The 13,524-nt window shown below is 37.6% G+C and overlaps 1 protein-coding gene across 1 annotated transcript in view; it reads right to left on the bottom strand.

The window, feature by feature from the left end:
• Nucleotides 1-13,524, bottom strand: part of LOC132113033 (BRISC and BRCA1-A complex member 2) — a 77,026-nt gene that overhangs the window by 35,996 nt on the left and 27,506 nt on the right. Inside the window, exons 5-6 of the mRNA XM_059520823.1 lie at nucleotides 11,961-12,155; nucleotides 9,451-9,525 (exon numbers count right to left, since the gene is read on the bottom strand). Coding sequence (XP_059376806.1) covers nucleotides 9,451-9,525; nucleotides 11,961-12,155 — 270 coding nt within the window. The remainder of the gene's footprint in view (nucleotides 1-9,450; nucleotides 9,526-11,960; nucleotides 12,156-13,524) is intronic.

Raw genomic sequence — 13,524 nt, 5'->3', positions numbered from 1 at the left:
AATTCATGTGTGGGGTTGCTTCTCATCCAAGGGAGTGGGCTCACTCACAATTCTGCCCAAAAACACAGCCATGAATAAAGAATGGTACCAAAACACCCTCCAACAGCAACTTCTTCCAACAATCCAACAACAGTTTGGTGAAGAACAATGCATTTTCCAGCACGATGGAGCACCGTGCCATAAGGCAAAAGTGATAACTAAGTGGCTCGGGGACCAGAATGTTGAAATTTTGGGTCCATGGCCTGGAAACTCCCCAGATCTTAATCCTATTGAGAACTTGTGGTCAATCCTCAAGAGGCGGGTGGACAAACAAAAACCCACTAATTCTGACAAACTCCAAGAAGTGATTATGAAAGAATGGGTTGCTATCAGTCAGGATTTGGCCCAGAAGTTGATTGAGAGCATGCCCAGTTGAATTGCAGAGGTCCTGAGAAAGAAGGGCCAACACTGCAAATACTGACTCTTTGCATAAATGTCATGTAATTGTCGATAAAAGCCTTTGAAACGTATGACATGCTTGTAATTATATTTCAGTACATCACAGAAACATCTGAAACAAAGATCTAAAAGCAGTTTAGCAGCAAACTTTTTGAAAACTAATATTTATGTAATTCTCAAAACTTTTGGCCACGACTGTAATGTCTAGATATTTTCTCTTGCTTGTTCTTATTTCTCTAGGACTATTCGTAAACAATATTATTTGGCATCTATACGAAAGTGAAAGTGAAAGTGAAAGTGATGTGACATACGGCCAAGTATGGTGACCCATACTCAGAATTCGTGCTCTGCTTTTAACCCATCCAAAGTGCACACACACAGCAGTGAACACACACACACTGTGAACACACACACACTGTGAACACACAACCTTGCTCAATGGCACCTAAGTCATGGTATTGAAGGTGGAGAGAGCACTGTACATGCACTCCCCCCACCTACAATTCCTGCTGGCCTGAGACTCGAACTCACAACCCTTTGGTTGCGAGTCCAACTCTCTAACCATTAGGCCACAACTTCCCTATACCACATTATTTGGCAACCTGAAAGAAAAGCTGAGTAAAAACACAGATATTATTGGGATGTTGATCAAGTAAACATTTGGATATGATTTCCGAGTTCCCACAAGCCATTAAAGGTATATCACTTTTCAAGTAATAACTTTTTCTTAACAAACATCACTGACTAAAATAACATGGAAGAGTGGAATAAATTATTTTGATTGGTTTAAAGACATTTAAAGTTTTTGATTAGATATGAAGTTTCCATATCACATCGCAATGTTCTTTTTGAACTTATAAACCACATTTTGGACTTTCATCAAATCAGTAATAATTTCTTTACTTAATTTAGCCAGTTATTCTCTGGACACAATTAACTGACACACTGGCATATATTTTTGTAGACATAGGAAGAAAGTACACAAGCCCGATGGAGAGGCGCCAGTTGAAGCAACTCGACTGTTGGGCAGTTAATTATACTCTGAATGTCATCTTAATGAAGGGGTTTACAGTCATAGTCGTTGATGTCATACCACAGTCTCCTCCATAACACTCTTGTCAGATCCATTTGTCCATGTTTGCACAGCAATAGAAGGTGTTAAGGTTTTTTTTTTTTTTTGAGCGAGCAAGTGAGTGAGTTAGTGGACATGGAGTGCCAATGAGATTATGAGTGTTCTTGAGGTGGTATGGCACTGCAGTTCTGTCATCATATGACTCAACATACTGTGTTGGGCAAACAGTTCTCCAAAAATATTGCAGCCACACTAGAGAAAAACTCGCCCTTTTTTCAAAGGAACACAAGAAAGTCCTACAGTAGCATGCTTTCTCAAAGCAAAAAGGAACTTTCCAAAACAATCTCTGCTTATGTGTCGCTCAGTTCTCGGATTCCAAATAGTGCATAATCCCAGGAACAGTCAGTAAATGGCTATATTTTTAACAACATCATCTCGGCAGAAATGAAGTTCTTGACGTGACCTCTTCAGTCAGTCTGACATATCTTGACAGCGGTGCTAATACATGAGAGGATAGAGACTCCACATGCAGCACAGAACAGATAAACAAACAAGCAGCCAAAAGCTCGCTGCTGGTGCTGGCATAAAGCTGAATGGTGGGTGTAGGCCGCTGTTAAAGGGGCTTTATGTCACTCTGCTCTCTCCTAATCGGAGCTTTGCTGGAGTGGGGAGTGCCGGTCGGAGGAGACGTCAGGTGCTCAGATTGATACGCCTCTGAGGCGCTGAGAGATCACTGACAGGATGTGGGCACTCAGGATGTTTTTCAAGTATTTTAGAAAGAAATTCTGACAAATGAACAGAACGAGAAATGGACCAAGAGAATAAACAAGGGCAAATAAATGTCTTAATGTGTCAAACTGGCATTCAAAATGCTGTGGCATCATACAAACATCTATTATAGGTTTAAAATGCAGCTATGTGTGCCAATGAGATGTCCCTGTAGTTGTGGCTACTCAGGGACAGAGCAATAGAAAACAATTACGGCAGACAAAAACTAAATACATGGATAGCGATAGCTTTTATTGTCTGTTGCTTTATACAACCGGTGTAGGAATTTGTGTATACAGTCAGTGTTTGATTTAGATGGCACTACTACAAAAATTAAGAATGTTACTCAAGTATGTGCTTCATTTGGATTTTTTGGTATTCATGGTTAAACACTAGTAGTTACATACATCGTATTAGACAATATTTCACCATTTTTGAAATAAGCGGATAACATTGTTCACCTGGCCAAATGATTTGCGATGTTTTGGTGCATCCTTAAAAATAGCCTTGCAATTTTTATATGAAATGCTGTTCATTTGTATATGAACAGAATATATATGTATTCTAAGCAACAGATGACAGATGAGCTAGAAAGTTATTCCATGTTCTTCCAACAAAATAAATAAAAATGTAAAATGAATATAAAGCCTTTCCTTGTACTTGACATGCACAAGAAAATGAGTCAATTAAATTCAGAGACGTTATAACACAGCATGCTGCATATGAATCATAAAACCCCATTATAGGAGCACATTTGATGTCAGTTGGGCAGCACAGTGCTTATGATTTCACAGTTTGACTGCTACAGTAATACTACTACACTCTTACATATTAATAATTAATTAATATGAATTAAATAAATAATATTAATAAATTCTGCCATTCAGGGCTGATGAAATCGAATGTCTCATAGTGAAGTTTGTACAGGGTTGCTGAGAAGAGCTTCTAAATCTATCAGATTATTTAGATTATTCTAGTGTTCCTGTAGCTCAATTGGTAGAGCATTGCGCTATCAAAGCGCAAGGTTGGGGGTTCGATTCCCCGGGAACACATGATAGGTAAAAATTATCAATTTGATGCATTGATGCAACTGAATGCACTGTAAGTCGCTTCGGATAAAAGCATCTGCTAAATGCATAAATTTAATTTTTGAATTTTAAATCCTAAGGGTTACATCACCCTAGGGATTTTGGTGTGATTGTGTGAAAGCACCACCTGAAGACTGGGTCTGGGGTACAATTCACGTAACAGTTTGCATCTTTGCATGCTCTGGGCACAGTTATCATAGTGTAATGTGTTTCATGAAACTCTTTTCTGCTAAATTAATTGCCTTTCGGAGAGCAGCTTGCATTCTTCCCATCCCTCGCAATAATACCACGAGTTTAATGTAATAAGATCTAGTCAGTGAACCTATCCTGGAACAACCAAGGCCAACTAAAACAAGATTGGCAGTTTGGCAACACTACCGACATACTATGCTGTGACATGAAAAATCTGTTCTAGATACTGCACATAACAGTGTAAAATCAAAAACTGAAATTAAAATTATTATGAACTGCAATGCCCCCAATAATGCAAAATTATTAACATACACAGACCGATTAGGAAAAATGACAATTTTATAAAAGTATAAACAACAGAAGTGCAATTTACTAGACATATTTATTATCGGGTTACATTTTCTTGTTACATGTTCTTTTTTGAGGATAGGATCATGACATGCAAACTGTCCATGTTGGCATTTGGTCATCATTTACCAAGTGACACATGAAATGGGGCCAAAATGCTGTACTATAGATATAACACAGAGTTGGATTGGATGCCCAGTTTTTGAAATCAACAATCAAAGATATAGAAATAATTTTCTCCCATAGTAAAACTTACGTCATCCACCAGAAAAATTGCATTTTATATAAAATAATAATAATAATAATAATAATAATAGTGTACCAAAAAAAAATAGATATGTTTTTACATTTTATTTAATAACAAACCTAAAACTTGTTTTTACCTGATTGACATTACATAAATATATACATTGTGTAATAATACTTAATTTGTCTTATAATAACCTTCTAGTCCGATCTATCAAGGAAACTACATCCACACCAATGGAAAAACTAAATTCCTTGGTGCTCCACCTTAGATTCATAATCCACACATTTAGTTCTCAAGGATTTAATGTCCAAGCCACACCTGAATATATCCAAAGTTGGCCTAAATGTTAATAGTGTGCAACACCCTTTACTCGGACAATAACCTTCAGAAAAAACATGGATTTCCAGACTGCACTACCGAACATATTGACCATTTTAGATACAATGTAAATATGATGTATTTAAATTACACTCTGTAAGGTCCATGAGGACAACATGTTAAACAAAAATCTTGGTAATCTGTGCCTATGACAGAGAATGTGACGCCAACCGGTGCCCATGTCAAGAAAATTCATGGTCTAATTCAATGTGTGCTTAATGCAGCAGGGGGTTTCTATGGCACTGACGTTAAACCCGATTCATTAAACCACAAGCCTTCAATCATGTTTCAAATGTCTCTCTCCTTTCTTTCTGTTTCACAGCTCCTTACATTTCTCTAGGATATGGTTATTGCTTATCCCAGTTTAAAATCAAACCATGCCCAGGGCTGTTGAACAAATGTGCATGACAGTGTTTATTAACTTCGACTCTAATGATATTGATTTTGTATGCCTCTCATGTGCCAAGGTAAATAGAAAAACAAATCACAGAGAGGGGAAAAACATTTCCCCTGCCATTTTTTATATGTGTTAATTGAAATAATAACCAAGATTTTAATTGGCACAGACAGCCTTGAAATTAATTGTTGGATAAGAGTTAAATCATGATGAGGTTACCTTTCTTATTATTTTTCATCTTTTTTTTTTACTTTACATGTAAAATATTTGTCAGACACGTCTTAAGATCTAATTGAAGCATTGAATGAAAGAATGGGAATAAGGGAATAAGAACGTTAAAATGAGGGTGTCTCCTGCATAAATGAGGCTGGGGAATGGAGGAGAGCAGAAAGGCACAAACCTCAGCGCCAGCTTTACCCTGGATGCACTCTGGTTACTGCCGCCACTGATGTTAAGAGTGCACTCAAATCAAGAAGGAAAATTACTCAGAAAACAATTAGAGTAAAGCTAATTGGCCAACTACTTAAGTTGAAGTGGCATGAGGAAGGGCGGGAAGGCTGATGAATATAATGTGGCAGTCTGAATGTACAGTAGAGAGCGGATGTACTGGAAAAAAGCAGCAGAGAATCAGCAAATTCAACAAGTCAATTTACAGTGCATATTCGTCACAAAAATGAAATAATGTAATAATATATAAAGCAAAATAAATCTAGGTGATAAAGCAAAGATTCCATGGTTGATGACTCCAGACAATCTTATTAAGGTGATCCACAGTATACACCCACTGAAGCAGCTCATCCTTGTTTCAGGATCATTAACTTTCAAATGTTATTTACACAGAACCAACCGAAACATACATATTAGAAAGAATATGAACTGTTAATCGTAAACAGTGGGATTTACTAAAAATAAAGTGTGAATGCCATTCTGTGTTTAATGTCGTCTGTTTTAAAGCAGTTGGGTAATTCATTCATTGTTTTGCTTAAAGGCCTACTTTGAGAGTGTGTTGACAAACACGTTTATATTGCATTACTTTCAGTGTGCCAAGTTTAACATGGCAAGAACAGACCTAGAAATGAATCTGGTTGCCACGATAACTTCACATGCTTGCTGCTGATCTATGTATTCAAAATCACTTAAATATGGTACACTGAGTGTCAATTGGTAGGTTTGCTACAGAAAAGCTAAAACATGCAAATAAGTGTGACTGACCAAATCGACTGGCTCAGTTTGACCCACCCCGAGCTCAAATGTCAACCTACACCCATGGTGTAGCATCAGATGGGTTATATTTTGCATGTGAATAAGCTTTTTGGTTTCACTCTTGACATGAACAAACCTGTCATCTGTGATTTGTTGTGCCTTTCATTTTATTCCTGGTGTGAATAGGCCTGTCGTCAGTGATTCGTTTTGCTTTTCATTTCACTCTTGGTGTGAATAGGCCTGGAGACAGTGTTTTTGAACCTGATTTTAAAATAAACATGTTTACAATGTAAGCATAACATACAAGTTGTAATTACAAGATTTGTTGCACTGTGTTGCTGTTTTTTATGCTTTCCAATAAGCAGCCCTTGGAGATACTAAAACCATGATAGCAACAGACCTCTGTTTTTAGCTCTCACTTTAATTATTTCCCTTTTATTTTTAATTAAAACAACCACTTACTCCACTATAGTGACTTTATTCACCAGCAACAGATTGGCCCTTTAACAACAGCCAAAAAGAAACTTGTAGATCTGGCACGTGACTCGTCAGAGTTGTCTAAAATAATCAATGGCAGTGGCGGAGGTATCCCTGAGGGCCAACGGAGCAATCCCCCTCTTCACCCACTGCACAGGAAGTCAGGTCTCAGCTAGCAGCCCGCACGGCTCCAGTGGAATGAGACTGATCAGGCTTGTCACGAACACAGAGTCTCAGCTCGCTTCACTGATGGCTGCGCAAACTAGGATAGCTGACATTTAGAGCTAAACGGGTACCATGCTAAACTGAGCAACAAAAGAGCAATGAACAGTGACCAGTCCAAATCTACTGGATTGACCTGTCTGTACTGAAGGACCCTTGTTGTTTTATGAAGCCTAAAATGAGCTTGAATTTTTAAACTGATTGAAATCAGAGCGTTCCTGTTTAGCAAAGTTCAATATTTTTGAAAGAGTTAGGGCTCCTACTTTGAGCTCCCACAGTAGATCCAAAAGTCAAGCAATAGCATGTCTTGGGTTTTGTCCTTCCCAGGAAAGAATCACTCATACCTGGTAGGATTGCTTCACTAGAACATTGCCATTGTCCTCTATTTCTTGCCACCAATGCAGACTGCTCTCATGACATGCCCTCAGTTCCCTGAGGGACACAAGTGGATTTGCGAAGGTAAACATGTCCAGGGTACTCAGATAAAGGCAGCGAGATGGCACACTCCAGGCAACTATCATGCTACACGACACCATTTCAACTGATGTCTGGGAGGCAAACCTGGAGAGGAGGGGACGTCATGCGAGATTTGATGAAGATTTAAACAGTCAAAAAGTCATCTAGTAGCAGCTTGTTTAAGGAGTGATAAAAAGGCAGTGATGTTTGGTTAAGAATTCATGTAATGGTAGGTACTTGACAGAAAGAAAATGAAGGAAAGTTAACTACACTGTCCTTTCTCCATTGCCAGCAAGTGTCTCTCTCCACCTTTATAGTGTGATGAAAGCCAATGACGACATTTACATTCACAAAGGTCCATTTACCAGTTGAGCCAGGTGTGTCCTGCTCCTGAAGGGCCAACATCCTGTAGTGTTTAGCTTTAACCAGCCTCAACACACTTGCCTGTAAGATTCCAGTAATCCTGAAGACCTTTTTTTTTTTTGTTTCAGGTTTGTTTAATTATGACTAAAGCTAAACTCTGCAGCATACTGCCCCTCAGGGCTACATTTTCTCAAATAGCTTGACCTTCTACAACTTATTTAGTCTTCTAGTATCAATTATCTTAATTTGGATATGCACAGGTATAAATTAATATCTACACACTAAAGTATTTTTTTCAACAGGCAACTACACTGTAAAAAATGACTGTGATTTTAACGGTAAAAAACTGTGAAAATGCTACAGTACAAACCTGATTACTGGTTAACGGTAATTTCCTGTAAACTTACAAAAAAAGTAAGTAAGTTTCGGAAAACCGTAAACTTACGTTCCCAGAATTCTCTGCGTTGCATTTCAAATTTTGTTTGAATTTGATGTTTTTTCTTTGAAATAACTATGTTTCTTCTTAATTTTTTCTCATCTGTTATGTTTATTAGGTTTGTATGTTACATAAAATGTTGTTAAATTAATGTTTATTGCATATTTCAGTTTAATGAGTCTCACCATGATGGTGTTTAGTGCTTGTGTGAATGACACAGTGCACCTTCTATGTATCTTATTATTTAAAAGCTGCTTGTGATGGGCTTTGTTTCACCACATGACTCTCTCATCACCACCTGATTTTGGTGGTTACCAGTGTAATACAAAAGTACAAAACAGATTTCAGTGCTTCAAAGAGTTCGTATATTAATATTATATCAGTTAAATTATGGTATTAAACTGTAAATATAAAGTAGAACCGTTAAACCTACAACAGTGTAACTGGTTTTACCGTATTTTTTACGGTATAATTCTAAACAGACGTTTGAAATAGCTGAGTAATAGTATACTGTTTGTGAACATTCCAAAGCAGGAACAGGCGAGTATTTAACTATGTGCTGCAAGCTATCCTTTCAGAAACACAACTAACACACAAAATTATGACAGTGATGAGAAAAGCAGTTAAAACAGCATCTGATCATAGATATGTGATCCCAATGTTTGACCCAATATGTATTTTGGCACTCCAGTTAATGTACATGACCTTTACTGTCTGAACTCAACAGACTGCGTGAAGAAAGTAATTTAATTATGATTGCATTATAATTGCATTATGGTCCACTGGGAGTGAACTGTACATGTCAATGCATAAGTGTAGTGTACTGCTGAGGGACTAAACACTGAGATGGTGATGCTGATGATGGCTGCTATTTTCCGTATGTTTACCATCATTTCGGCTCTCTTGGGGGAGGACAAACATGGCTCCGACTGGAAAAGGCCATAGAGCAAGGGCCTCCTGAGGCCGTACACACCCTCTCACGCACACATAGGCACAAACATACACACAGTGGTGAGGAAGAAATGTGGAAACAGAAAAGAAAAAAAGAAGGGAGGGCAAGACACAGGGTGACTGGAAAGGAGAGGCGAGAGAGAGAGGGCCTGCAGACACAACACGGCTCAGAGTTGATTGGGAGTGACAGGCTGCTGATTAGTCAACTCGCAGCCTACACACGCACAAACAAGAGCAGAGAAATGAATGCTCGCACAAGAGCGACCTATTCTTACATGCAATTTTACATGTAACGTTTTGTGAAGACATTTTCATGCACTGATAAACAGATAAAAATCCTTTCTCTGAACAAATCAAAGATATGGGGGTTTATGATCTTCCTGAGAGTCTGTATTGATGTAAATGTCTTACTTTGAGAAGATAGATGGGAATGTTGTTAAAATCCACAGGGAGTTTCAGAAGGAATCGAGCAGAAAACTCCCCCGTCTAGAAGAAAAAAAAAAAAAAAAAACATCAAAAAGCACACACACATTCTGTAACATTCCTCACACAGTAACCTATTTGTTAAAGGAATGATTCTGTCATTGTTTCTCCTCCTCATGTTGTACCAAACCCACCTGACTTTATCTCTGCCATGGAACTCAAAAGTTGAGCAATTCCGAAGAATCTCCCTGATCGCTCTTTTCCATTAAATTAAAATGAAAGGGGATAGAGGCTTTCAAGATTAATAAAAGCAGCAAAAGCCACATTAAATACACTGCTGTCCCTGTAATGGACCAGCAATGTGTCTGAGATCCTAGGACAGGCTCCAGCATCTGTGAAATCCTACACAGGACAAGCGTTTTGGAAAATAGATAGATGGATGGAAGACATACAACAGACTTTCCTATCACAAATATATATTACAAAGTCAGAGTCATCACAGATTAACTAGTCAAATAAAAACACAAATTTACCCAATAGCCTACAGACTATTCATAAAGCTTGTAGGCTACATTGTGAATAGTAGTCTTATTTAGAGCATTGGTAATCTGGATTCGGTAATCTGAAAAGATCTGGACCAAGGTGATCTTGCTACGAAAACCTCAAAAGTAAAATGTATTAGCAAAATATGGGATTTCCAAATCTGAATATTCTGACAACTTTCTTATCAAGTGGGAGTCATAAGATTCAAAAGCTATTATTCGCTGATAATCTACAACTCCAACACCAGCTGTTAAAGGCAACTACCGGATCAGCAAGTGAGAAGAACCAATTAGGTCTATTTGTGAAGGAATCATTTAAATTTACATTTAATTAAAAAAACAAATCTGAGTCACACAATGCACTTCACATCTGAAAATGATTTTGTTTCATAAATGATGAACTTTCAACTCTTAATAACTAACTGAATCAGCACTGAACTAAACTGAGCTGAAAAACAACACTATTGTATTTTGCATAGCTGCTTTACTGCTGAAACTGAATTTGTGTTATAATTTATTAATTTTGTAACAAAAATTATAAATTTCCAGTGTATTACTATAAAGTTTTTTTTATAATCTGCATTGTATAAGGTGCTTTATAAATAAATGTAACATGACTTAACTGCTGTCATTGCAAATGATTCATTTACTAATCAGAAATCACTACTTTTGTGTTAATAATACCTTGGGTGGATATCTTGTTTTTCAGTGAATCAAGGCTTAAATTAGTCTTGTTTGTCACACAAATCCTTTAATTATATTTCTGTTAAAGGAACTACATTTTTTTTTTACATTGTATTGCATGTCCCTTTCAAGGTGGTGTGTGTATTTAGGGATGGTTGTGTCAGTACCCTCAGTGTACTGATGCATTTGCCAAGCCACTACTGTCAAGGTATAATTCTGATTAAATTTAAAATTGAAGTGAAGTACATATTTAGCAACACGTGTGACAGTGTAATGCTGTGCTCCAAGAGTATTCACTTCAAATTCTCTTCAAATGTTCTCTAGAGTAAGTAGGCCATGGCCATATTCACTTTCGAGTGTAATTCGCTGTATGACTCCTTGTTTACATTCATATAATATACATAACTTGGGTTACATAATTTTAATGTTACACAAACATTTCCTAATCACAGTCTGTTATCCCACAGACCACAGTTCACCACATCCCTTTAAAGATTGAAGCCCATGAAGCAACATACTCACACCCACAGCCCATCACACTAAACTCTTTCCCAAAAATATGACCATATTACGGAAACCTCTGTGTGCCCGTTTGTGAGGGAGAGTTTGTTCGTTTTTGACCAGTTGTGCAATTCTATTTGCACTTTATCGAAAACCCACTGTCCTGTGATTGGGCCACAATATAGTGAGCAATTTTAACAGAAGAACACATACATAAAGCTGTTGTGCAGTTACCATGAATAAAATTTCAATTTCAAGTTGTTACAATAAGTATGTCTCTGTAACTCGTAATAGCACTTTGTTTAAAAGTGTCAGCAGCTAAATAACAAATCTGTAGTTGTATCTAGAGAATTAGAAAGGTGAACTTTAAAACTGGAATTAAATGAAGCAGAGAGTTATTACCACTTTTAGTTCATGAAATTTCATTAAGAGAAGGTCAGTTTACTGGAAGTGGAGTTAAGTGACCCAGTGCTATGAATATATCCTTTAGTAAAAGTAGGAGGTGTGATGTTTTATATATTAAATATCCATCTAATTCCGTCTATTTTGATAATTTAGCGAATTGAATAGTTTAATTCTATACATCCAGGATGATTCCTTGCTTTTGGTCTGAGACACAGGGATAGGGTCCAGCATCCCCTTGATCCTACATAGAACAAGTGGTTTGGAGAATGGATGGATGCATAAATATATGTATTTATCAAAATCTCAATGAACGGAAACATTTGAATATTATGTTAAAGGAAGTATAAGGCGAAGCCGAACTGGTACCCAGCTGTTCTTGAGGCCAGCGTAAATCTCCATACTGCGCCCATAGTTGGGGTCATCCAGCAGGCTGTCATATTCGAAGTGCAGGCGGGAGCTGTCACGAAGCCGCTGGCACTGGTACTGATGGTACTGCTGCAACAGCTCTTTCACCAGCTGCAGGAGACACTCCGGTTTACCCGCATCCCATGACACCAAGTGCTGCCGGAGGAGAGAGAGTGAAAGGGAGTGGGAGTCAGCATTTTATCACACACAAAAAAAGAAAAAAAGTAAATTTGGAAAAAAGAGACATCTAGTACCTTTTTAGCTTTTAGTTTTATTTTTTATTTCATGAAAAAAAAAAACAGTATTTTCTACATAATGTACAAACCCGATTCCAAAAAAGTTGGGACACTGTACAAATTGAGAGTAAAAAAGGAATGGAATAATTAACAAATCTCATAAACTTATATTTTATTCACAATAGAATATAGATAACATATCAAATGTTGAAAATGGGACATTTTGAAATGTCATGCCAAAAATTGGCTCATTTTGGATTTCATGAGAGCTACACATCCAAAAAAGTTGGGACAGTTAGCAATAAGAGGCCAGAAAAGTTAAATGTAAATGTACAGCTGGAGGTCCAATTTGCAACTTATTAAGTCAATTGGCAACATGATTGGGTATAAAAAGAGCCTCTCAGAGTGGCAGTGTCTCTTAGAAGTCAAAATGGGCAGAGGACCACCAATTCCCCCAATGCTGCGGCGAAAAATAGTGGCGCAATATCAGAAAGGAGTTTCTCAGAGAAAGAGTTTGAAGTTATCATCATCTACAGTGCATAATATCATCCAAAGATTCAGAGAATCTGGAACAATCTCTGTGCGTAAGGGTCAAGGGATATTTGTCATCTATGTTGTATTCTGAAAAAAAAATATTGAAATTTGAAACCTCCACATCATTGCATTATGTTTTTATTCACAATTTGTACAGTGTCCCACATTTTTGGAATCAGGTTTGTACATTATTGTTGCTCCTCTATGCCCTGCCTTTCGGAAATGCATCGATTGTGCTTGGCTGAATGCCTCAAGCGTGTGACGGAAATGTTACGCCCCATACCATACTGTGATGCCGTGATTTGTGATCGGAGAAACGACAAACAACAAGTGCTACAAAACTTGCATTTGAATCAGTGGCAAATGCCTCATTTTACAGAAACAGACACCGGCATTGTAGGTTATTCTCACGGAGGAAACAGTCCTCGTCCTCCATAAAATGCACTGCACATATCTGAATATTTGGGCTGAACATGTTCCGGAACAGTGTTGTAAATACAACTTAACCACTAATTTTTAGTTGTGTCCTCTTTTAGAAGGCCAAACAAAGTAGTTTTTCTTTCACAACGAAACACGCTACACCTCCACAACATGGCGGTGGCGGCAACAGAGAGAATAAAAGTTACTCCTCCTTTCTTTGCATGAACATTTGGCCAGCATTATGCAAATCTTCCCACGTCATGATGTAGACACGTGGGGGCATGTTAGAATGAGCCATTTTAGGTACGTGTGTTTGACTCTTAACTTTTAGAAAG

The sequence above is a fragment of the Carassius carassius genome, chromosome 32, assembly GCF_963082965.1.
Source record: "Carassius carassius chromosome 32, fCarCar2.1, whole genome shotgun sequence".
Classification (NCBI taxonomy): domain Eukaryota; kingdom Metazoa; phylum Chordata; class Actinopteri; order Cypriniformes; family Cyprinidae; genus Carassius; species Carassius carassius.
The sequence above is the reverse complement of the archived record's forward strand: the minus strand, read 5'-3'. Positions and strand labels throughout refer to the sequence as shown.